General features: G+C 41.8%; 1 protein-coding gene across 1 annotated transcript; it reads right to left on the reverse strand.

Moving 5' to 3' along the window:
* Nucleotides 1-533: 533 nt before the first annotated feature.
* LOC311135949 (zinc finger MYM-type protein 3-like) lies at nt 534-25,067 on the reverse strand. Its single transcript, XM_084169991.1, has 25 exons — nt 25,005-25,067; nt 23,060-24,099; nt 22,748-22,806; nt 22,596-22,662; nt 22,072-22,456; nt 21,705-21,885; nt 14,505-14,717; nt 14,238-14,388; nt 13,995-14,107; nt 12,283-12,369; nt 11,912-12,062; nt 11,615-11,787; nt 11,124-11,289; nt 10,819-10,868; nt 10,435-10,591; nt 8,455-8,570; nt 8,110-8,257; nt 7,876-8,007; nt 6,466-6,566; nt 5,735-5,882; nt 5,450-5,589; nt 5,166-5,280; nt 4,818-5,075; nt 1,966-2,080; nt 534-1,802 (listed from the first exon to the last, which is right to left on the reverse strand). The coding sequence occupies exons 2-25, from the start codon at nt 24,090-24,092 to the stop codon at nt 1,616-1,618; spliced, it is 4,446 nt and encodes a 1,481-aa protein (XP_084026117.1). The 5' UTR covers nt 24,093-24,099; nt 25,005-25,067; the 3' UTR covers nt 534-1,615.
* Between the last annotated feature and the right edge of the window lie 235 nt (nt 25,068-25,302).

The following is a 25,302-nucleotide window of genomic DNA, read 5'->3' on the forward strand; positions in this document are numbered from 1 at the left end:
GATTCTCATTAAACATTTTACTCCTGAAAACTTAACTTCAACTGAAAAGCATGTCAGATGCTGTGTGTTCTATGTGCAGTGCTAGAAACAGAGGTGGGCTCCTGTTCTTCTTCAGTTATGTTCCTGTACAGAACAATCCCTTGGTCAACTGACGAGACCCAAGTCTGACTCGCACAACTCCCAGAGGTAAAGGGTACTCCCTGGACAAGTGCCATATCGCTAACTGGAGAGGGTTGCCAGCGAGTCTGTATGCAAAGAGACCGAGGCCAATTGAAGTCCAAAGCTTAATAAATTAGTTAGCTTGGGCACGCAAACAGCAACTGTTGGAGGTTCTCTCTCATCAGTCAAACATTTGCCATGCGCAGTATAATATTTCAATGTGTTCCAAGACAAGTTGTTTCCTTATGAACACATGTTGATTATTCTGACTGGAAATAATGCCAAAGCAATTGCTCGTCTGTGTAATGCTTTGGGCACAGACTACCCACCAGAAAGTTAAGATGCAGCATGCATTTGATTGATTTTACAACCATGAATAGTGAATTGTTGTTTATGAAGAATTTGTACAAGACATTCATTCTTGATTCCTTCAATTAGAAAAAGACAGAAAATAAACTTTATAGTACATTATCAACTTTTCTCAAGACATTCAGGACAGAAAATGCATTAAACCGTACTAGTTTGTAAATGAAAGACAATACAATCTAAGCAGGATCAAAAAGTTTAAAATAAAAAGATATCATGAAGTTAGGCTTCTTTTGTGTGGTTTAATGAACAGTTGGTTATATGATTGTAACAATAAGAAATTCTTAAATGAAGGGCAATATATATACACATTAGCTATGAAGTAAAAGGACTGCCATGACTGAGTTTCTTGATACTGTACATGTGAACATCTCTGGCAGCAATAAATGGTTTCCACCTCACTGGCCACATGGTAAACACAGATTTAAAGTGTTTAAGTTGAACATTATTGTTTATATTATCAGTGTATGAACATTAAGCTTTTGAATGAAAAAAAAATCCAGTGAGGCTAGCATAGGGGGTTAAATTCAGTGTCAATTAAATGGTTTTATGAACTAAAGTAAATGACTTTTATACAGCTGTTCTGTACACTTCATAACAAACAAATATATGGGTTTCCAATACGAACCACAGACGTTTCAACTAGTTGTCGTTGACAGTGCCCAAAGTACCTAAGCGTTCCAAATACATTATCTGAACTGAGGGTGGTATACTGCAGTGCTAATATAGTTTCTATACAGATCTAGCTACAATGGTAATTCTATAGGGGAAATGCTCACTGAACTATTTGTGTAGGGGTGACTTAACAACCATGGGACAACCAAAGGCATTGTAGTTAGTACAATGCCAGGGTTGTGGGTCCTGTGTGGCTCAGTTGGTAGAGCATGGTGCTTACAACGCCAGGGTTGAGGGTTCGATTCACACGGGGGACCAGTACGAAAACGTATGCACTCCCTACTGTAAGTCACTCTGGATAAGAGCGTCTAAATGACTAAATAAAAAAATTGAAAAAGTAACTTATGCCCGTCATCCCTTGTGCTAGCGGCTTCCACATCAGCAATGTACACTATATAAACTTGTTGCGTGGCTTTCAGTCCATGTCTCCCTGTCCCGGGTGCTCGTCATAGACATCCTTGAGAGCCAGGATCCTGTTGAGCATAATTCCCAGCCTGCCCTTGTCCATGGGGATGTCAGAATACCAGCGAGGACTCTCAGCCATACATGTGCTCTCCGGCTGCAGGTAGAATGCACTGCAGCTGCTCCGCACACCATCAGAGCTGTAAGAACACAAAGACAGACACCATATGTGAATCTAAGAAAGGAAATTGTACGGTTTAATTTATTCATTCCAATGTATTAAACAAATTCAGGGATAGTCCAAGGCCTTCAACTGGCGTTTTAAACGCTGCTGTGCATACCTGGCCAGTCCACATTGCTTACCATTTGGAGAGGTAGAACTCAAAGAATTTGACGGGGCATCTGAGAGGGTTCAACCGGTTCTCTTGTTGCTCCAGCTCAGAAGGCTCATCCCGTTTCCTCTTTCCCAAGCCGCCCTCTGTGTGTAAACAGAACAGAGTACAGGCTCACTTCACTGTCTGACTGACCCATTGGTGTTTATTTTAACACTTGGCTACAGTTAGGGCCAAGCTAAACGGATTAAGCTGATGGCCAGACAGTTATGGGGAACAGTTTAGTTTTTTTTGTCACTGTCTTTCATACTATAAAAGGTTAATAAAATGAATATTATTTTGAAATGGTCTTTCCTACAAAAAGGTACTTTTGGATATCATGAAGGTCACAAGCCCACATGTTTTATCCAACGTTGATATATGGACTTTAGACTTTATTTATTGTGCCACTAGCTACATCTAAAACACTTTTCAGACATTCAGTCAGAGATTCTCTACTAGTATATCATGTTGCACGACTCCGAGTTGCTCCACAGCTCCTTTTAGCTTCCTGGTTTTCCCTTGGCAAACAGTGACAGGCCAGGGGTTGGTGTTTGTAGTGTGTATGGCCAGGGCCAGTTCTAAGACACATACCATGGTACACCTCCCATGCTGAGAGCAGCTCTTCAAAGAACTCCACTCTGTGGTATAAATAGCCGTCCGACACACTGAGAATAGCAGTATGGACCAACCGGGGGGGAAGGGGGCAAACAACTTCCTTCTCCTACATCAACAGGTCTCTCACTGTTATTTGTAATATTTAAGACAAGCACTCATAGAACACAAACTGTCAACAGGTGATGTCACCCTAAAATCATTTATTTTATACGTCAGCATAAAACCACAATAGTACCAAACTGATCAATTTCAAACTGACCTACAAAGCCACTGAGAAATCTAGCTAGTGACACTGATATCCAGAGAATGGTCGGGCCGAGTTCAAAATAGACCTACGTTAAAACACGTGATTATGTTTCAGTCAGAACATGCCAGTAAACAGAGAAACACTGAGTAGGATGGAGGTGTGGGTCTAGGCTAGCCTATATGTTATAAATAAACAACTGGCACCAGGACAATTTCACAGGCATTGCAGTGTTATACTCCAGGCAGTCCAACTCATTGGCACCATGTTATTTGATCGCCGGAAGCTAGTTTAACGGTTTTTACTAATTTATCTTCAATGGAAGCTCTTTGGGGTCAGATGCACCATGTTTAGGAGTGGTGGTCCCTGCCTAAGAGAATTACCCATCACCATCATCTAATTGCATTTTAAAAACACTGTAGTGATAAGGGGAGTTAATGATAAGAAAAACCCAGGCTCTAAGAGTTACTTTAAGACATGTCAACTCCTATCATTCCTTAGCAGATAAAGGCAAAGACCCTACCACGCCTTGGTCAAGTATACATCCAAATTATATAAATTACTGGAGTTGAAAATATGTTTTGTTGGGAATAGCATATTATATCTACAAGTACAGTATTTTTAGGATGTTTTGAAAAATACATTCTTACCACTAAACTGGACCTCATAACTCTATACTAGACTTTCAAACATTCTAAATATGAACTCAAAGATTTAATTTCACCTAGTTGTAGATATTCATGTAATGACTCCATTTTCTAGCCCTGGTCAGCCCCCCTGTCATTCAGCTGAAAGGTGGTACAACTCAAGATAGGTGACCTGCTTCCCCCCCAGGCTGGGGTCATGACCCATGACCCAAAGCAACTCAATCTCTCATTACTGGGAATGACAACTAGCCAATCTTCCATTGGGCTACAGCGCATACTGACACTTCTCATGCACTGGGCTTTCTTATACCAAAACCAATCTCAGACATGGAAAATACAAATGAACGCTAATGTTGTGATGTGACTTGGTACACTAACCACATTTCCCCATCCAGTTTTTAAGCGTGTCAAGTCATACTGTAAAACAATAAAATAATCACCACAGCTGTGATGGAAACAGGTAGTTTCGGTACAATTTTATAAATGATGACAGATCATTTGTCCATTTGACATGGTGGGATCTTTGTTATGTCGGTATAATGAATTATGCGAGAAATTGTGGTGGAAACTCATTTATGCGTAAATATTGATATAATAACCATCATATCGAAGTAAACTTGGAGTCACGCAACGTTATGATGAATTTCACAGGGTGGTGAAAGTGCACGTCGATCTTGATGCTCCTTTCCAATAAATATCGAGGGTCTTATTCTGGTGACATGATCGATGCTTGACTGCCGTTTGACAAATAATAATAATCTCACCATGTAGACTAGCCTACCCACACACTGTATCTGCCAGCTGTTGGCTAGAGTGCACATGCCAAGACCAGAGTAGGCACAGAGTTGAAAATTCGATGGAAACACATAGAACTTTTGATTTTTATTCGGTACATGAAAACTTAAGCGAAAAAGTACATTGTATTATTTTATTTTTTTTACCTTTATTTAACTAGGCAAGTCAGTTAAGAACAAATTCTTATTTACAATGACGGCCTACACCGGCCAAACCCGGAAGACGCTGGGCCAATTGTGCGTCGCCCTATGAGACTCCCAATCACGGCCGGTTGTGATACAGCCTGGAATCGAACCAGGGGGTCTGTAGTGACGCCTCAAGCACTGAGATGTAGTGCCTTAGACCACTGCGCCACTCGGGAGCCCCCGGGAGCCCCCACTAAGTCATCACGCACTGACTTATCTGCAACAAGTCTGTTTGGTGGAAACACACCACTGGTGGGAAAATGCATATATTTTCTCTATGAGGATGTTATAATATTCACATGAAAATCTGTCATCAATTAGATGGAAACCTAGCTAGTGGCACACAAACTCTCACCTTTACTTGTTCTCTTGTGATGTGATTTGGGGTGGTAGCAGACACTAGATGACTTGACCATGCCATGTGGTGTAGACCTCCTCTTGGCCTGGCGCGTGACTGTAGAGAAGGAGAGCTGGAGGTGCTGCTCCACAGTGGTCAGACCAAAGTACTTGGTGTTGAAGAACATGAGGGTGTTGAGCAGGACAAAGGGAGAGTACACACCCAGCTGTTTACACTCCCACAGGTGCTCCTCCTGGACACGAGAACTGAGAGCACCTGCACCCAAACACACACAAATACATTATTTACACCCCAAATACAACACATACACAAAATGTGTGAAAATAAATAGAAATATGAACTCACCGTTAGGTGACATAGAAGGCAGCCAATGGCTGACAATCTTATTCAGCTCCTCAGCGAAGGTGACATATAACTGGTCTGTGAATATATTCACCATCCGGTTGTTCTCAAGGAGATACTGGAAAATATACAAGACCACTGTGATCAAATGTTTAAGTTGAACACACCGTGTAAACAAAATAGACATTTTCTAAAAAATAAAATCACTTAAGATTTTAATAAGGGACTCTTCAACAAGTTGCAAATATTAACTACAAGACTGAAACCATGATGAAATTGGGATTTACCTGTTGAATCCCTAGACAGAGGTAAAATACACTGTCAGGCTTGTAGCATGGTCCTCTAGGATGAACAATGTCTTGGACAAACTGCGACAGGCCATGGTTCAGTTCCTCAGGACTGCACAAGAGAAGGTCTAATGGTTTCTCTATATGGGAGAAAATAACAGGCACTTTATTATCAGGATTACATTGAAACATTACTGCCCATTTTACTCACAGGAGATCTATCAAACTCAAAGGAGAACTATCAAAGATGGGTACATTTAAAGTTCCATTCAAGAGATATTTTACGTTTTCTGTAGTCAGCGTCCGAGTGCTTGCTTTGGGCCCATGACCTCCAGGCTTTGACCCCAAGGGAGCTGTTCAAACCAGCGCCGAGAGGCTGACTGTCCAGGGGATCGTGCAGGGTCATCTCTGACATGGCCTGACGCTTGGGACCCTGTGACACAAAGCCTATATTAGACATCACACTGCTATGACCTGTTAAGGGCTAGTTACTGTAGTTGGTTAGTTAGTTATTCATATTCTCTTCGAGTGCACCCATTACATAAATTCTACATGTGGAATGATCATTAACACGTTGTCTGGTCCAAGAGACCACCAAAGCGCGAAAGTAAATTTCTCAGTATATATGTCAAATACTCTCGTTTTAAGAAGGACACTTTTCATTAGTAAGCAGTCCATCTTGTAGGTTTGGTGACTGTTGCCTTATGTTACATGAGCCGTGTGTTGGGGACCATGCCTGCCTGCCTTCCACCAGGGATATATTTGTTTTTCAACCATTTCACCTTTGTGACCCTGTTGCACCTGTCTAAGTACGCAGAACATGACCACTGGTCTCCGGTAAGTCTGACACTAAGACATCTCATGTTTGTGCCAGTTTTATCCCATGTGATTCCACTGTGTCGCTCACATAAGTTGACGCTTTTCTGACACTATTTAATTCAATACAAAATGAAAGTAAAGTAAGGTCTATAAAAGACAGACAGAATACACGTATTGTAGGCTGTGTTTAATTATACCTTCTGAACAGCGACGTCGGAGCTCTGCTCTGTTGAAGTAGCATGTGGCGGCATCCCACAGTCAAAGAGGAAATCAACATTGGGGTTCAGGTCCAGGGAAGCTAAAGAGCACAAATGATAAGGGACACAAAATATATATCATAGACTGTTGAGAGTGTGTGCAATTATAGTGTACGTTTACACATCTCAGACGGCAAAGCAAACTACACATTAGATCAGGGGTCTTCAACCTTTTATAGCATTAAAACAACTTAAAAAATGAAACATGTTGCAAGCTACTATTTTTCCCCCTAGCTTTCAAATAGGCACATTGTTCTCTCCTCCCCTGCAACTCTTCCCCAGGTCCTGTAAGTCGTGGGGGCGGGGTTCTACTAAGCTAACATATGGAATTGTTTTTAAGACGGTCAAAACATGGATAATTTAGCTATTGGATTCGGAATTTTGAGACCCCTTTAGGAATAATTTTTTTAATCAAAAATCTATTTGATAAAATATTGAATTTGGCCTTTACTACTATAGCCCAGAGAAACACATTGAATAACACATTCATAAATGGCAAAAAGGACAGCCAAAAAAAGAATCATAATGAATAAGGTTTTGAAGTGTCTGTCCTATACAAATCTACAAATTCTGTTTTATAGTTTCCCAAATTATGTTCTCTCAGTTTCCTTTTTCCTGGTTTTATATATTTTTTTGTTTTCACTCTGAAAATTACAATTGTTCAAAGAAAACAATGAAATGGATGTTCGGAGTCCATGTCAATGCTTAAATCACATCAGAAGAAAATTTTTAGGTCTGGAAGAAAAGTAATACATTTGGATTGAGTGTAATTGCGCATCTGGCCCTTTAATTGCGCATCTAGCGAGTGAGGAATGTGCCGGTCTAGGATGGTTCTGTACGGCTGCTGCTCATTTCATGGCAAAGTTTGCAAATAACAAATACAAATGACATACTTACTCATGATATATTTCTGCCAGGTAAGCCTGCTCTGCAGTTAACATTTAATTGAGAAGGTTTTGGGGAAAGTATTTTGTTCAACCCTCAAGACGGTATCACATCATCTGGCTACACACTGAGTGATAGACAAACGCACGCACCACACAGACAGTGGCAATATTGCTAGAAATTAATTGGCAGGTATTGTGTTAGGTTTGTCTTTTTAAGCAAATAGCGGCTCACCAGGGGTGGGATAATGTAAATGTTGCATTGATAGTAGCAAGGAGCTTGCGGTGTCTTGATACTTGTGAGATTTGTTTATGACAGTTTGCGGTGGAACACGTGAAAAATGCATGTACTTTCAGAATTGTTTGGCGAGCTACTCACAGGTGGGCTGCGAGCTACTGGTAGCTCACGATTGACCTGTTGGATACCCCTGCATTAGACATTACATATTATAAAGCTTGAACCTACCTTTGGTGAGCTCATCTACTGGGTCTTGGCCTGGCTCAGTCAGTACATCAGCCATATTGACAGCCATGGAGAGGATGTCATCTTGGGATGTAGAATCAAATAAGCTGCAGTCCCTCTGATCACTGTCCAGATCTAAATAAACACATATAACCATCATATAGTTACAATAATTATATATAGAATACCAATGGCAAGTTGACTAAGAAGAGAGAGAGAGAGCCGAGGAGCCCTTGCCTTTATTCTCCTCTGCTATCATGTCTGCCATGGCCAGAATGTCAGCCTCCAGTGGATCAGACGGGATCTGGAGTTTCAGGTCATTTATGTATTCCACAAGTTTATCGATATGATCCAGTGTGACAGGTAGGAACATGGGGACAGGGAGCTAACAGAGAATAAAGAGCAAAACAATAAGCAGACAGTCCCTCTAGAGAACCAGACATTATTGCAGCAGTGTGTAGGCACCCATAAGGAACAAGTTTGGGTGGAAACTAAGAGTTACTCTAGACTCGAAATTAATGACGATAAGCCTAGAGTAAATTTTGCACAATACTCAACAGGTCCTAGACAAAACCAACTCACCGGCAGCGGCAGGGCCATTGGTATGGGAGTGTACTGACAGTACATATTCAAAGGTACAGGAACAAACACAGGCACAGGGACAGGCAACACCACAGGTGGGGACTGCAAGAAATCATCTGAAACAGACAATATTTATTAAAACCATGAAGGTGCTTTTTTTGCAACTGCTAATTATAATTGTTGGCCTGATTTAACATAAAGCTCTTAGCATACGAATAGGGATGTTTTGTTTAAAACGCGAATCCTTAGTTGCTACATCCATTTTTGGACTTATAAATCAATGATACAGACCTATTGATTCTTAAAGAAAATAACTTAAATATTAAACACATATGAAATAATATTAAATATAGTGTTAGACTAACCAGTGAGTCCCATAGACGGGTTGGTTGTTTAGAAACAAAAGTGATGTGTGAGCAACTATGGGGCAAAACAGACAGGGTTGGCTTAGAATTGACTATATAAACTATATTTAGTGTCCAAATGTTTATTGAAAACATACATTTGCAATGAGCACTTGTTGTCTCAACTACATCGTTACAGTTGTTGGTTAGCGAGCTAGAGAATTTTAGCCATATTAGAATAGACACTACATCAGTCAAAACAAGACATGTTATCAATAAGATACACTATATATACAGAAGTATGTGGACACCCCTTTAATTTAGTGGATTTGGCTATTTCAGCCACACCCGTTGCTGACAAGTGTATAAAATCGAGCACACAGCCATGCAATCTCCATAGACAAACATTGGCAGTAGAATGGCCTTACTGAAGAGCTCAGTTACTTACAACGTGGCACCGTCATAGGATGCCACCTTTCCAACAAGTCAGTTCGTCAAATTTCTGCCCTGCTAGAGCTGCCCCGGTCAACTGTAAGTGCTGTAATTGTGAAGTGGAAACTTCTAGGAGCAACAACGGCTCAGCCGCGAAGTGGTAGGCTACACAAGCTCACAGAACGGGACTGCCAACTGCTGAAGCGTGTAAAAATCATCTGTCCTCGGTTGCAACACTCACTAGAGTTCCAAACTGCCTCTGGAAGCAACGTCAGCACAATAACCGTTTGTTGGGAGCTTCATGAAATGGGTTTCCATGGCAGAGCTGCCACACGCACAAACCTAAGATCACCATGTGCAATGCCAAGCATCGGCTGGAGTGGTGTAAAGCTTGCCGCCATTGGACTCTGGAGTGATGAATCACGCTTCACCATCTGGCAGTCTGACGGACAAATCTGGGTTTGGCGGATGCCAGGAGAACACTACCTGCCCGAATGCAAAGTTTGGTGGAGGAGGTATAATGGTCTGGGGCTGTTTTTCCATGGTTCAGGCTAGGCCCCTTAGTTCCAGGGAAATCTTAACGCTACAGAGACAATTCTGTGCTTCCAACTTTGTGGCAACAGTTTGGGGAAGGCCCTTTCCCGTTTCATCATGACAATGCCCCCATGCACAAAGCGAGGTCCATACAGAAATGGTTTGTTGAAATCTGTGTGGAAGAACTTGACTGGTCTGCACAGAGCCCTGACCTCAACCCAATCTAACACCTTTGGGATGAATTGGAACGCCAACTGCGAGCCAGGCCTAATCGCCCAACATCAGTGCCCGACCTCACTAATGCTCTTGTGGCTGAATGGAAGCAAGTCCCCGCAGCAATGTTCCAACATCTAGTGGAAAGCCTTCCCAGAAGAGTGGAGGTTGTTATAGCAGCAAAAGGGGGACCAACTCCATATTAATGTCCATGATTTTGGAATGACATGTTCGACAAGCAGATGTCCACATACTTTTGGTCATATAGTCTACAATGGTCTGAAACGAGCCACCTACGACTCCCCACTTGGCAGCTTCTTGTCATTGTTGCTAGCTATCTGATCGTTCAGAATCATAACGCACGCCTTCCGGCCACATCGATGCGGGCGCATCATTTTCGTGATGTTGTCAGCCAACCAGTCTATAAAAATGGACATGGGTTTACGTTCGCCATTACCTGTCTGGCAACTCTGGGACTTCATCTCAGGTTTACATGCGACACCAGTAGTGGCCATCATGGGTTTACACATGGAGGATTTGTTCCTTTGGGAGAGAGGTAGAGTGAAGGGAGGAGCAGGCTTGGCTACAGTCCTCTTCAGCCCTCTTCCTGTGGCCTGAAATAACAGAAAAATTGACAAAAATAAATGTTTGGACGTTCACTCAGCATAAGTTTTATAGAGAAAAGTAGCTCTTAGCTTTATTTCAAAATCCAATGAAGTTTTTTTCAAGCAGAGAATACATTTGTTTGTGTGGTAAAAGCCATGATCAAATGCATTTGTGTGTCCTTTCGGTTGCATTTCCCCCCCACCTTTTAGAGCATCAAGTCAAAAAGCACACTTACTTCACTTGTCTTTGTAGCTACAGGGGGAGGTGTAGACTCTGGGGAATGACCTGTAAGTCCAGTAAACATATAGAAGTTTAATAGCCAATTACTGAGACTAACATATACAGATTTAAGGGAAATCACAAAAGCAATAGCACTAACTCTGTAACATTATGTTAAACAGTGAAAATCAAACGTTGAACGATTATATTACAACAAAGCGCACATAGAAAAAACTATTCCCATGTATGGATTGGGTTTATGAAAAACTAAGTGTGGGTATTGTTTGCATGCATGTATTGGTGTACGTGAAGCTAACGCACTGCTGAGCAGGCTCCCAGGGCCCTGCTTGGTGTCTAGGTTGGGCTGGTTCTGTTGGCTGTAGAAGTGCAGGAGGCACGGCTGGTCACAGTAGTGTTGGATCTCTCCCCTCCAGTGGATGGTCTCCAGGAGCTCCCCTTGACGCTTGCAGGCATGGCACTGTGCTTCCTAGGAGAACACACATAGCTCAAAATACACATTGTAGCCTGGTAATATATGACACTGCTAACACATAATTTGATCGCAAATCACGCATATTCTGGATTCATTCTGTCATGTATGACGTCATGACAACCATATTCTGGCAGTTTAGCACATACATTCTGAAGCTACCATTCCTCAAACAAATATGTCTATATTACCACATACAACAGACTATTCACAGTGAAAGCGGGTGAACTGAATGCAGCCTGTGTACCGGCAGCCATCTAAAACTTCAGGGCCAGTCATATGGTCATGGTGTATATATGAAATTGTTATTGTTTGGACATACTTTCAGGTACCACAGGAGGTATTTGCTTTTACAATCTTCGCTGCAGAAGTCCCATGTGTTGCCATCCTGTTCCTCTGTGACTGCCCGTGAGCAGGTCTGAGAACAGTATGTACAGGTTATACAGCACAGGCCCAGTTGTTGAGCAAAGTCTTGCTTGTACAGTAGTATGCAACCTTGGTAAAAAGAGACAACAGACAAACATAAGTCTCTGCCTAGACACACAGGAAAGTGTTTCCATGTAAACCAACAATCTATTACATATAACAATGCGCACAGAAATGCATGCATCATCCTAACCGTCACTGCAGAAGGTCTTCTCCACCCCAGAGAACTTTATCTTCTTATGCAGCAGTTTCTCTTGGTTGCAGTGCTCACACACAGAAACCACACCATTCAGACGCTTGTAGTCCTCACAGCACTCCTTACAGCAGAACTGATATATTGAGTCCTGAAAGCAAAAAAAATAATATATTCAATCCTGGTGTAACAAGCGTCATTCTCTACCAACTGAGCCATACAGGACCACACATAATAATGGATGTACTTCTTATTGAAGTAGTCTTGAAAAAATAACAGTTTTCACTAAACCAGCCGTAAAAAACATTTTTGCCACAATGTTGAGACTAGTAAACTAAAAAACAAGTATGTAAAAGGCAAATTTGGATTACCTGCCAGTCTAAGATTTCTGGTACCCCACTGAACATGTTATGACAAGAGAGACAGTTGAAGTAGATGTCTCCATTGGGACTGTTGCTCTGTGAAGAAGAGTATATTTCTTAAACTGGAGATTTAACAAGAAGAGAATAAACAGCAAACATTAAGCCAAGGCAAAAAAAAAACTACCTCACAGGACTAGTATCAAAGAGGGACTCAAGAATGTCTCAGCCCATTCTCAGACATTTTATTGCGAGGGTTTTGCAGAAACAGACCAAGCCCTAATTCATAGGTTTTCTGTAGAATAAAGGCGAAAGCTTTCAAAGGGTGACCCTCTCCACACTAAAGAGCTTTATGATGATTTTTATTTTAATGGGCTCCAGAAGTGAGGCTGAGCTCCTCACTGCAGCTGCTTGGTGTGCATTTTAACTAGCATTTTTCTGCTTAACAGGCACCTACGGCCAAGCCTGTACATCACACTGTAAATATTAACTGTTTCTTTTTTATCACTTTCAGAATCCATCACCAAAAATCATTTTTTTGTTGTTGTTGAACAACTGAGGCATTAAAAATGTTTAAAACAAATGCACATAAAATAACAAAGTGTTGTATAAACATCTGTCAGACGATGTTTTAATGCAAAAATGTTCTACAAATCTTTGAGAGTAGGCATGATTAACCTCTACGGGATCGGTGTCCCGTATACGGGACGGTTGAGCTAACGTGCGCTAATGTGATTAGCATGACTGTTGTAAGTAACAGCAAACTTTCCAGGACATAGACATGTCTTATATGGGCAGAAAGCTTAAATTCTTGTTAATCTAACTGCACTGTCCCAAGTTACAGTAGCTATTACAGTGAAAAACTACCATGCTGTTTGAGGAGAGTGCACAACAATAAAAAACGTATCATTAGGCAACTGGTTTCGTACATTCACCTCTGAAGGTAAATAATGTACTTACATTCAGTAATCTTGCTCTGATTTGTCATCCTAAGGGTCCCAGAGATAAAATGTAGCATAGTTTTGTTTAATAAAATCAATTTTTATATTCAAATGTAGGAACTGGGTTCTACAGTTTGAACCTCTGCTGTCTCTGGCGCCACACCCACCCCGCCCGGCCATCTAGATGTGTGAAAGTTAGTGTATAAGCTAATGATCCATCATGTATGACATTCCTGGGAGTGTGTAAACTTACATTTTGTATTACCATATCATTTTTGCATGTTCTCTATAGTTATGTACTTGAAAAAGTAACAATTGACCAATTCGGCACATTTGGGCAGACTTGATACAAAATAGTCCAGTATTGCAGTGGCTCACTAGATCAATCTGAAACTTTGCACACACACACACACACACACACTGCTGCCGTCGAGTGGCCAAAATCTAAATTGCGCCTAAACTGCAATATTATATTGTGGCCTTTCTCTTGCATTTCGAAGATGATTAAAAAAAATGTTTTTTGTTTGTATTATCTTTTACCAGATCTAATGTGTTATATTCTCCAACATTAATTTCACATTTCCACAAACTTCAAAGTGTTTCCTTTCAAATAGTATCAAGAATATGCATATCCTTGCTTCAGGTCCTGAGCTACAGGCAGTTAGATTTGGGTATGTCATTTTAGGCGAAAATTGAGAAAAAAAAGGGTCCGATCCTTAAGAGGTTAAACACTGTAGGTTGTAGTGTTGTCCCAACTCTATTCAGGGTATGGGTTTATCCTACCTGAAATTTGCTCCAACAGCTAGGGCTACAGAAGACATACACGGCTTCATTTGTTTTACAGTAGTAAGGTTCAGAGGGGCTTCTTTTGCAGGAACTGCAGGCTTCACTGGGCACTGGAAAAGAAACAGATTAGTAGTAGTAGTAGTGAAGAGCCATTCACAGTCAGACATCATGTCAAAACATTCAGATTAAGAAAAGGTGAATTAATACAGTAGTAAACAAGCCAAGGAGAGTAGAAGGTACCTGTGTCCCCAGACGTTTTAACTTTATGTGAGGCGATACAGCACAAAGAACAGAAGTGTCTGGTCTTGCCATACTGATCCACTTTAGACAGCATGTCAAAGTTCTTACACAGAGTCCTACACCACTGGCATGAGAGCACCTTAGTGTTTTTCTGAAATCAAAGACAACACAGCAGCCGTTCAGATGTTAAACACTCTAAGCAGACAAATCACTCTCTTATCACTCAATATTACAAGACTGTACATTCAAGAAGAGAGATTCACCCACCATCTTATACAGCCTGAGACACGAGGAGTTGCAGAACCTCCTCTGCTGTCCCTCATGCAGTAGGTACTCAGCCCGGGAGGTGAAGGTGTTGATGTAGGTGCCACACGCGTCACAGCAGCTGGTCTTCAGGCCCTTGGTAGCGCGGAAACGGTTGAAGCAGGCATCACTGCACATGAGGTGAATCATGTTCCCCATGGTTACCTCGTGGTTGATCTGAGGCAGGAGGGAAGAAATGTAAGAAACTCGGGGCTGAATTCTAACAATCCTACCTTCAAATAACGCCATCATTTTTAATTTCCCATTAGTCAACCAGTTGGCTATAATTTATTCTGCTGCCTGCTCATAGCATACGAACAGACTCAACAACAGCATAAACTTGTCGATATGGATTTCAAAGTTTGACAGAAGTCCTGCCTCATGCAGACTCCATCATCACAGCATAGATCCAGCTACACACATAACATTTGTTTTCAATTATGAAATATCAACATGAGGTGACATTGAAATGTGTGTCACTAGGGTTTAGGGATTCTTTGTTTTCACTTCTGGGAAAAGCACATGACGTGACAAATACTTCACATTAGCACAGGTGTTCGGTGGGCTGCCCTATATCGACTGAGCTTGAATTGAAGAGTGCTGATCAGATCTCTGACCAGCATTTCTAACACAAAGGATATTTTAAAGAATGTATACCATAATCACATCATTGTGTGGTTTTGCAGTGCTTAGCATTAAAAAGTGCCTACTTATTTTTAATACATTTTATTGTACAAATGACTAACAGATGGTGTGGGAAACTCTAATCAGAATAGGTAAGGCTGGTGCCAGCTTTTCGAGGTAAGCATAAAATGTTGACTTGTTGCAAGAGTAGAAGCTGCAGTCTTTAAAATAGCTTCAATTTAATGTATAACTAACAAAACAGCCTACAGCATTTTAAACCATAAGCAAAGCATTGTGGAAGTGTAGCCATTTTTAACTCAATATCAAATAATTTTCAGGTAACAATTAAGTACCTTACTGTGATTGTTTGCAATTAAAATGGTCAAAAAGAAACAGCTTCTTAGTTTTTTTGTTGCTTCTTAGCAAAGAGCAATTTCTCAAGCAAGAATGCTGATATGACTGTCTGGGAGTGGCATGAGTGGGGAGGGGAAAACAGAAAACTAGCTGGTTTTGGCAGAGGTTTGGAACTCTCTTGTTGGTCTATTTATGTGGAACTGACAGCATTTTAGCAACATCAAATCATATTAAAATCTGTTCATATACACCCCCAGGAAGAATATGAAGCCTTTTATTTTTATATTTTACATTTTCTGAGAATGGAGTAATTAGATATGGTCATTTTCACGTTTTAATACATTGTGTTTGTTAATGACGTATAGTAAGGCATTTGTGAACATTCTATAGCAATATAGAGTGGGAAAGCAGCTGTGTGTTTGGACAATTAATAGACTAGCCAAACTCAACTGGCGGGCCGCGGTCCGGACCCAGAGGAAGGTTCAATCCGGGCCGGACAACATCGCATTTTGTTATAGAAAAGTCAATAAATTATGTTTAGACAGCTTTTTTTAAATCTACCTGGCGCAGCGGTCTCTTTAACTCAGTAACCTCTCTTTCTCGCTCTCTCGAAGCAACACCCACCTCTACTAGTGCCCAATCTAATCCAATTGCATGGTTATATGCAAATACAAGAGGCCGCGTCTTACCCAATCACATCAATATCCTCAAATATCCTTCACAATTATCCTCTGCGGAACCTTGGAACAAGGAGGCATAAAGAAACAAAGATTTGACCATGGTTCAACTGTTAATAATCACAGATATGAGTTTAGTTACCAGTATCTTTGTTAATATGGCTTGATAAAAAAATTATCATGACTATGAAAACCGTATATTCAAAGACGAGTGGACGGAACAGTATTCATTCTCCCCGCAACTAACACAAAACCAATGTACCTGATATGCAGCCAGTCCGTAGCTCTCGTGAAAAGTGCCACTGTTAAGTGCCATTATGACACCAGGCATAGTAAATTCGATCAGATGTATCCCCTGAACACGGAGGTGAGAACAAACAAAATTAACCAACTCAAATCCCAATATGAGAGGTCCACCAAAGTCCTTGTCAATTACCTGACAGCCCAACAACGTGCAGTGTTCACTGAGGATAGCTTGGGTTTTGGGAAAACACACCAAAAAACAAATCTGACACTGAGATGGTAAAATAATGCATGTGTGAAGTTACTGAAACCTTGCTGGAAGGTAAACAGAAAGATGAGCTCAGGGAAAATATCAAACAGATCCCACTGTCAGATTCCACAGCAATGAGGAGAACTGAAATATTAGCGGAAGATTTCACTTCACAACTTGATGAGGCCATTCAGAATGCACCATGCATTTCATTAGCTGTGGATGAATCAACAGATAACACTGATAATGCACAGCTTCTGGTGTGTCAGATTTTATAACGAAACAAAGAAGGAATTCTGTGAGGAGCTGTTGGGCTGGCTCAACTAATCTAGAAGCACACACACGGGGAGAGGATATCAATGAGGCCATCAAAGGGATGCTGACAAAAAGGGGGATAGATCTGAAGTCAGTGGTCTCCATCACCAAAGATGGAGCTCCAGCCATGATAGGAAGAGGGAGGGGACTGGTTGCACATTTGAAATAGGACCACCCTGACCTGACATCATATCACTGCATCATCCATCAATCTGTCCTGTGTGCCAGTCTGGGAAAGCAATATTCCGAGGTCATGACAACGATGATGAAACTGATCAACATCATCCCTACAACACCGCCTGCTACGAGGCATTCTGACAGAGGCCAATGACAGTTTTGATGACTTACTACTGCACAACAATGACAGATGGCTCAGCAAAGGCAGGGTTTTGGAACGCTTTTGGGCCATTCAAGAGGAAATCAAAGCTTTCTTATCAGAGGAAAAGAGTGACAAGGCAACTCAGTTTTCTGTGTTTTTGGAAGATGGAAACAGTTGCACAGTGTGTGATATGCTAACAGCAGTTCAGGCTTTCTAGAAGAAATTTGAGCTTTCAAGAATGATCTCCAAGGAGAACTTGTCCACTTCCCCAATCTTCTGATGCAAACGCAGGGAGACAATGATGTTCCCAACCATGTTGATTTCATCCAGAAGCTGATGGATAACTTCAAGGCTCGCTTTGATGACTTCACTGTTGGGAGAGAAATGCTGCTGCTCATCCAGAACCCCTTCTTGGTCATAAATGTGACAAAGTTGTCAGAAGAAGCAAAACAGATCTTCAAATGGGTAGATGTTGCATCACTGCAAATGAAGTTGATTGAGCTGCAACAAAATGTGGCTTTGAAAGAGCAGGCTGGCGATTGTGACCCTGTCACTTTCTGGGGAAAGATGGTGCCTTCAGTTGATGTCCCTGTTCTCAACAAACTGGCACTACACATCCTGACCATGTCTGCCTCCACATACAGTGGGGGGGGGGAAAGTATTTAGTCAGCCACCAATTGTGCAAGTTCTCCCACTTAAAAAAATGAGAGAGGCCTGTAATTTTCATCATAGGTACACGTCAACAATGACAGACAAAATGAGGAAAAGAAATTACAGAAAATCACATTGTAGGATTTTTAATGAATTTATTTGCAAATTATGGTGGAAAATAAGTATTTGGTCAATAACAAAAGTTTCTCAATACTTTGTTATATACCCTTTGTTGGCAATGACACAGGTCAAACGTTTTCTTTAAGTCTTCACAAGGTTTTCACACACTGTTGCTGGTATTTTGGCCCATTCCTCCATGCAGATCTCCTCTAGAGCAGTGATGTTTTGGGGCTGTCGCTGGGCAACACGGACTTTCAACTCCCTCCAAAGATTTTCTATGGGGTTGAGATCTGGAGACTGGCTAGGCCACTCCAGGACCTTGAAATGCCACTCCTTCGTTGCCCGGGCGGTGTGTTTGGGATCATTGTCATGCTGAAAGACCCAGCCACGTTTCATCTTCAATGCCCTTGCTGATGGAAGGAGGTTTTCACTCAAAATCTCACGATACATGGCCCCATTCATTCTTTCCTTTACACGGATCGATCGTCCTGGTCCCTTTGCAGAAAAACAGCCCCAAAGCATGATGTTTCCACCCCCATGCTTCACAGTAGGTATGGTGTTCTTTGGATGCAACTCAGCATTCTTTGTCCTCCAAACACGACGAGTTGAGTTTTTACCAAAAGGTTATATTTTGGTTTCATCTGACCATATGACATTCTCCCAATCCTCTTCTGGATCATCCAAATGCACTCTAGCAAACTTCAGACGGGCCTGGACATGTACTGGCTTAAGCAGGGGGACACGTCTGGCACTGCAGGATTTGAGTCCCTGGCGGCGTAGTGTGTTACTGATGGTAGGCTTTGTTACTTTGGTCCCAGCTCTCTGCAGGTCATTCACTAGGTCCCCCCGTGTGGTTCTGGGATTTTTGCTCACCGTTCTTGTGATCATTTTGACCCCACGGTGTGAGATCTTGCGTGGAGCCCCAGATCGAGGGAGATTATCAGTGGTCTTGTATGTCTTCTATTTCCTAATAATTGCTCCCACAGTTGATTTCTTCAAACCAAGCTGCTTACCTATTGCAGATTCAGTCTTCCCAGCCTGGTGCAGGTCTACAATTTTGTTTCTGGTGTCCTTTGACAGCTCTTTGGTCTTGGCCATAGTGGAGTTTGGAGTGTGACTGTTTGAGGTTGTGGACAGGTGTCTTTTATACTGATAACAAGTTCAAACAGGTGCCATTAATACAGGTAACGAGTGGAGGACAGAGGAGCCTCTTAAAGAAGAAGTTACAGGTCTGTGAGAGCCAGAAATCTTGCTTGTTTGTAGGTGACCAAATACTTATTTTCCACCATAATTTGCAAATAAATTCATTAAAAATCCTACAATGTGATTTTCTGGATTTTTTTCCCTCAATTTGTCTGTCATAGTTGACGTGTACCTATGATGAAAATTACAGGCCTCTCATCTTTTTAAGTGGGAGAACTTGCATAATTGGTGGCTGACTAAATACTTTTTTTCCCCACTGTACAGCTGTGAATCAGCCTTCTACACAATTAACTTTATTAAAACAAATACCACACCAGGCTCACCAATGAACACCTGTACCAGCGTCTCAGCGTTGCTCTCACACCATTTGCGCCAAAGTTCAAAGCATTGGCAGGAGACAAAGTGTAATTTCTCTCATTGATGCAAGGGCAAGGCACAGTGACTTTTACATGAATATTGTATGGCCCACAGTGATGTTCTGTGCATTCATTTTTTTTTTCTTCCCAGCTCTCCTTTGTTCTCCAGAAAACATGCACTTTATTTTATTTAAATATATATTTTTGAATTTAAGGCCAATGTACAATGGTTCACAGTGCACTTTTTGCATAGACAATTATGCAACCACTTTTGTTCTTCAGCAATGTTGATGCATCTCATTTAATGAATTTAATGTACAGTTAATATAACAACATGTTTCCTAAGTCGCAGACGACTATGTTTGTTACTACGCTGTACCACAGCGCCGATAAAGGATGATATCCATCCAGACTTTTGACACCTAGGAAATTTGTGTCACTGGACCTTCTCAAATAGTAGTTGAGTACCCCTGTAATAGACATTGCAGTAAATAAAACCTAATAAAAACATGTGTCTTGTCCAGGACTGGACTCTACCACAGACTGGTGCACCATAGCCAATCAGAGCTACAGTAGGACTATATGCAAATAAGCCATTTGCCACACGGGCCTGCCATCATTCACTTTGAACTGGACTGTGTGTTTACAGGCAGTAGCAACAGTACGAATTTAGCTCATTAGAAAGCCACAAAATACACCTGAATGGATTTCTGCAAATATGTAAATACCACGGGAGTCCTCTTACATTTGGGAACTTTACAGTCCTACTGATCAAACAACCATGAAAAGGTAGGCTCTCTCTCCCTCAGTTGCCTATGTACATCAAAAACAACAAGATCAACAACTAATGTCAGCCAGAGAGCTGAGCTAAAATCTAATGAGGGAACAGTAGATAAACCCTCCAACTTTTTCAGCTTGTAGTGCACTGATAAACGATAGGGGGAAAGTAGCCTGCTCGCCCTTCTGCAGCTTGCCTGCCAATGCATGCTTGTCCCAACCCACGTTTTAACAACTAAATAGGAACTTGCCTGCCCGCCCATTTGATCGATGCCAAATACATTTGATTGACAACTAAGAGATATGCTAACTGTGGATAACAGTCGTTCAAGTTCAGCATTGCTAGCTAGCAAAGTGATTTACATTTCTTGCTAGCTAACCAAATGACACCTGCATCTTTAGCTGTAGCCACAGAAAAACGATATTGGGGGGAAAAGTTGGCCACTCGCCCACTGTCCAATGACATAACATCATCCCAGCAGCTAGCTAATGTTAGGCTCCGCGTTTTTAGCTTGATAAATACATAGCAACATAAATAGTTAAGCTAGCCTATTAGCCACTTATGACTGACTTGTGATCATTGCCCTTGCTAGTTTGATTGTATTGACATTCCTCGCCTTACTTACATTTGTCTGTTTTTGTCCAACATATTGAGTCATATTGAAACTGAAACAGTGCATCCCCAATGGTTGGAGGAAGCAAACAATGTACCAGGCCAGCTGTGATGTACAACCTGATAGCAATATTTGTTGCTACCAAGAAATGTATTGGTGAATTATATTGATCATGCATTGAACTGCATCTGTCTATTCTGCCAACAATGCCTTACTCTATGTCATGGCATTTTCTGTCAAATAGAACCTATTTTTAAAGTAGTTTTTTTAAAGAATAAACTGGGAATTTGATATTTTTTTTACTGATATTCTGATCTGCAAATTAGTTAAAACGCTTTCAGTGCCACTAACTAAGGCAGGCCAAAACTCCATCCCACCAAAATAGGCAGTAATTTCAGGCAGTCTTTTCAAACAGCTCTTACACTAAAAGGACATTATCGTTTTTTTTCTCAATTTCACAGTATTATTCCAACCTCATAGTGTGGAAATATATATAAAACAGAGGGAAATCATGTTTTTGACTGCACTGGGCCTTTAAATAATCATCCTACTGTCTACTGGAGTTTCCTCCTATTGAGACACCCTAACACTATTTAGTTGAACATGCAGCCAATTGGCTGGGAGCACATAATCTAAAATGTTATGGCCAAAGCTTTGGTACCTCACGCATTAGGTTGCACACACTGCATCTTTGGGCAGGGGCACTTGGTTTGGGGGGATGTGTCGGGCCCTTCTCCAGCCGGGCCTCATACAGGGAAAGACAAGTGCTGTTGCAGAATTCTTGGAAGGCCTGTGACTGGCCAACCTGTGCAAGCATGGTGTCCTTTCTATTACCCATGTCCCTAAAATAGAAGAGACAAACCTTAAGGTACATTTCACAAATATTGTTGAGATCAAAACAATGCACAATGTTAACACTTACTTTACTATGAAATAGCATGAGGAATTTGTTATAAATCCACTGTCCTTCCTGGAAGGAATAGCAGAAACTAAGAACACATTAATTGAATATCTATTGAGAAGCTTACCTTTTACAGAAAGCACAGGGCTTTTTCTTGGGGGCTTTCTTGCCAAAGGAGTTAAGGCAGGTGGAGCTGCAGAATAGCTGAGGCTGACCCCTGCGCTGGTAGGCTGTCTGTCCGCTCTGCAGAATTCCACTGCAGTTGGCACAGAGGACCCTGGTAGGCTGGCGAGGGGGTGGCGGCCGGGGTGGAGGGGGTCCTCCAGACCTCTGAGTGTACGCAGGGGTAGAGGCAGGACCAGACAGCTTCGGGGAAATGAGGCGGGGGGACGGAGTGCTCTGGCTCCTTTGGGAGACCCTGGTGGAACGCCGGAGGCCAAACCGTGCGGGGTCAAAGTCTGTGTCCCTCGGATCATCAGCTGCATCGTCAGAACCGCTGTCTGTTAGCTGGTCTGCAGCAGAAGACAATGCATTTAGAGCAGTGTGATAATCATATAATTGGGCAAATAGTCATACATAATGATAGTTGTTGAGACTGAGGTAAATTAATTAGCTAAACATAAGCAGCTTTACAAAGAACTGATGTTTTACCTCCATCAGACATGTTTTGTGTATTTTTCCTCACTTCTCCACGATTACGACGACCTCTCTTTCTCCCCTACAATAAATGAGAAGAGTAACTAACAGTAATTAACTTACTTTTAAAGAAAATGTCTAGAATTAATGGAAAGTTGTTTTTTTACCGTAGTCTTTTGACTATTTGGATCCTCGACGGCGACCTCAGTTTCAGGTTGTTCCTCAGCTGAAACAAACACAATCGATCATCAGTAACTAAAGGCTGTTCATGACATAGGAGATGCAGACTATGTGAACTGACATGGCTATTTGAAGAAGTGATTGCTAATCGTTTCTCAAATATGTGTAATTATGCCTAAATCAAGTTTTGCATTTCCCTTTATCATTCTCAAACTATTTCTGTGGCACTGAGACTTCTATATGTTACATAAATGTATAAACTTATGAGCCTAAAAACAACGGTTCCTTACTACACACACCTTCACCTGGTGTCAATGGCTGGGCCCAGGATGATAGTGGGGACATACTGCCCCCCACTGGCTGTTCTTTCTCACTCTTTTTCTCTGCTGTGCCTTCTACCTTTGGCACCAATCCATAGAATGATAAGGCTTCCTCTTTGCCTGGACCATCCTCAGAGTGTGAACTCTCTACGCTGACTATAGAAGGCATATTTGGATCAACGTCATCTTGAGCAGATGCAGTGGGATCTTCATGCACTATGTCCATTTGCTCCTCTCCTGTCTCTGGCATCTGTGTCCCAGTTACGGTCGGAGTTCCCACGGTGACCTCCAGCCTGTCTGTCCCTGGCTCAGCTCCCATTTCTGACCAGGCTTCTGTGTGACCCTGCCTGCCCCACTCATCCTGACTGAGGCCTGTGGCTGGGCTGGAGGGCTCTTGGAAGTCTGAGGGTTTTGAAAGGTATGAGGGTTCTGGATAGACTGAGGATTCTGAGAAGCCTGAAGGTTCTTGAAGGTATGAGGATTCTGGAAGGACGGAGGGCTCTGGAAGGACGGAGGGAATTGGAAAGACTGAGGGTTCCTGAAAGTCTGATGGTTCTGGAAGGACTGTGCGGCTGTAAAAGTCCTCCACCTGGGCTTTGGACAGTTCCAGTGAGTCTGGGTCCCCCAGGATGCTCAAGCTGTCCTGAGTTTTCAGCCTCTCTCTTTCAGATTGGGTGAGAAAGGTTGTCAACTCGTCAAGGGCCTGCTGCTCCCCACTGTGTCCCTCTGTTCCCAGTGAGCCAGTGTAGGCCACCTCCATATCCGTCTGTACAGGCTGCAGGTCCATATCACTCTGTGCAGACAGTAGGTCTACATCAGTCTGAGCAGGCAGCAAGTCCATATCACTCTGTGCAGACAGTAGGCCTACATCAGTCTGAGCAGGCAGCAGGCCCATGTCAGTGTGCTCAGAAAACAGGTCCATATCAGTCTGTGTGGATAGCAGGTCTAGATGTACATTCTCATTGGCCATTTGAAAAGAGGCCGAGGTTTCTGGATGCTCTGAGGGTTCCATACTGCACCTAAAGTTACAATTGAAGAGAAAGGAAACAACAAAAACAATGGTTTGCTTCAGTTGTATTCATGTCAATCAAATGTGGTGGTAGGCTTGAGAAATTACAGCCACAAGTAGCTAGTTAATTGTGGCTCCACTAAGTAGTTATTGTGGCTCCACTATTCTAGACCATGAGATCACACACGTGAAGGCATATATCTAGTTAGTTAGCTCGGTCAATGTAGCTAAAGTTTGGTACTCGCTAGCCAGCGGTCATCAGTAGTTACCACAGCCACAATGTCATCATTATATTTATGGCTAAACCCCGCCTATTTCTACAATTTCTGGTAAAATCATATTTTAAACCTAATCCTAACCACACTGCTAACCTTATGCCTAACCCTAACCTTGATTTACGACCAAAAAGCGAGTTTTTACGATATAGCCATTTGACTGTGGCTGTGGTAACTAGTGACAACCACTAGCTAGCTTGGCTATGGCAACGTTGCTGCTTTTGGCGCGCCTCACCTGGCGTCTCCATTTTTGCAAGTTAGAATGCTAGCTAGCTAACGCTAGCTATTTTGCTAACTACCTGGAAAGCTACATAAGTACATGTTAGTCCAATACTATCTATAGCATCTCAATACTATCTATAGAGTAGACATAACTCGATACTTGCATGAAAAGCGTATAATGTTTTATGACTCTGCAAAGAGACCGCTAATTACGTTACTAGCTAACGTTAGCTAGTAGCTAGCTAGCTTCAAATAGGCTATCTGCTAGCTAACGTTACGAAGCTAACGTTGCCTTATGCAAACTAGCCGTCAAACTAATTCACTAGCTAGCTAATTCTAATATAGTAACTTTATTACAAGATAATATTAATGATTCAAACATAAATTATGAGACATCTACAAAGTATGGTGAATTTACCTGCAAATATGAAATGTTGCTGTAGCTAGCTAAGATGTTGGATGCAACCACCATCAAACTGCGGTGTGTGTGGCTAGTTTCAAGCTACAACTTCTTCTTCTTCTATGGCGGTCTGCAAACAGACGTTAAAGGTGCATGCCGCCACCTACTGTACTGGAGTGTATGGTCAAAAACAATGGTCAATGGTCAACATAAACATCTATAAACAAAACCCTCCTACCTAATCCTGTACTACTAAGAACATTAAAAGAAAGAGCCCTACTAACTTCTAACAAACCCACGCCCCATCCCCCCTCCG

Source organism: Coregonus lavaretus (assembly GCF_964263955.1).
Source record: "Coregonus lavaretus genome assembly, chromosome: 10".
NCBI classification, from domain to species: Eukaryota; Metazoa; Chordata; class Actinopteri; order Salmoniformes; family Salmonidae; genus Coregonus; species Coregonus lavaretus.

Coding starts and splice junctions, on each gene's coding strand:
- LOC311135949 (XM_084169991.1), bottom strand. CDS start 24,092: ATGGAACCCTCAGAGCATCCAGAAACCTCGGCCTCTTTTCAAATGGCC. Junction 22,807..23,059: donor GCCATTGACACCAGGTGAAG/GTGTGTGTAGTA, acceptor TGTTTGTTTCAG/CTGAGGAACAACCTGAAACT. Junction 11,290..11,614: donor ACCTCCTGTGGTACCTGAAA/GTATGTCCAAAC, acceptor GTGTTCTCCTAG/GAAGCACAGTGCCATGCCTG.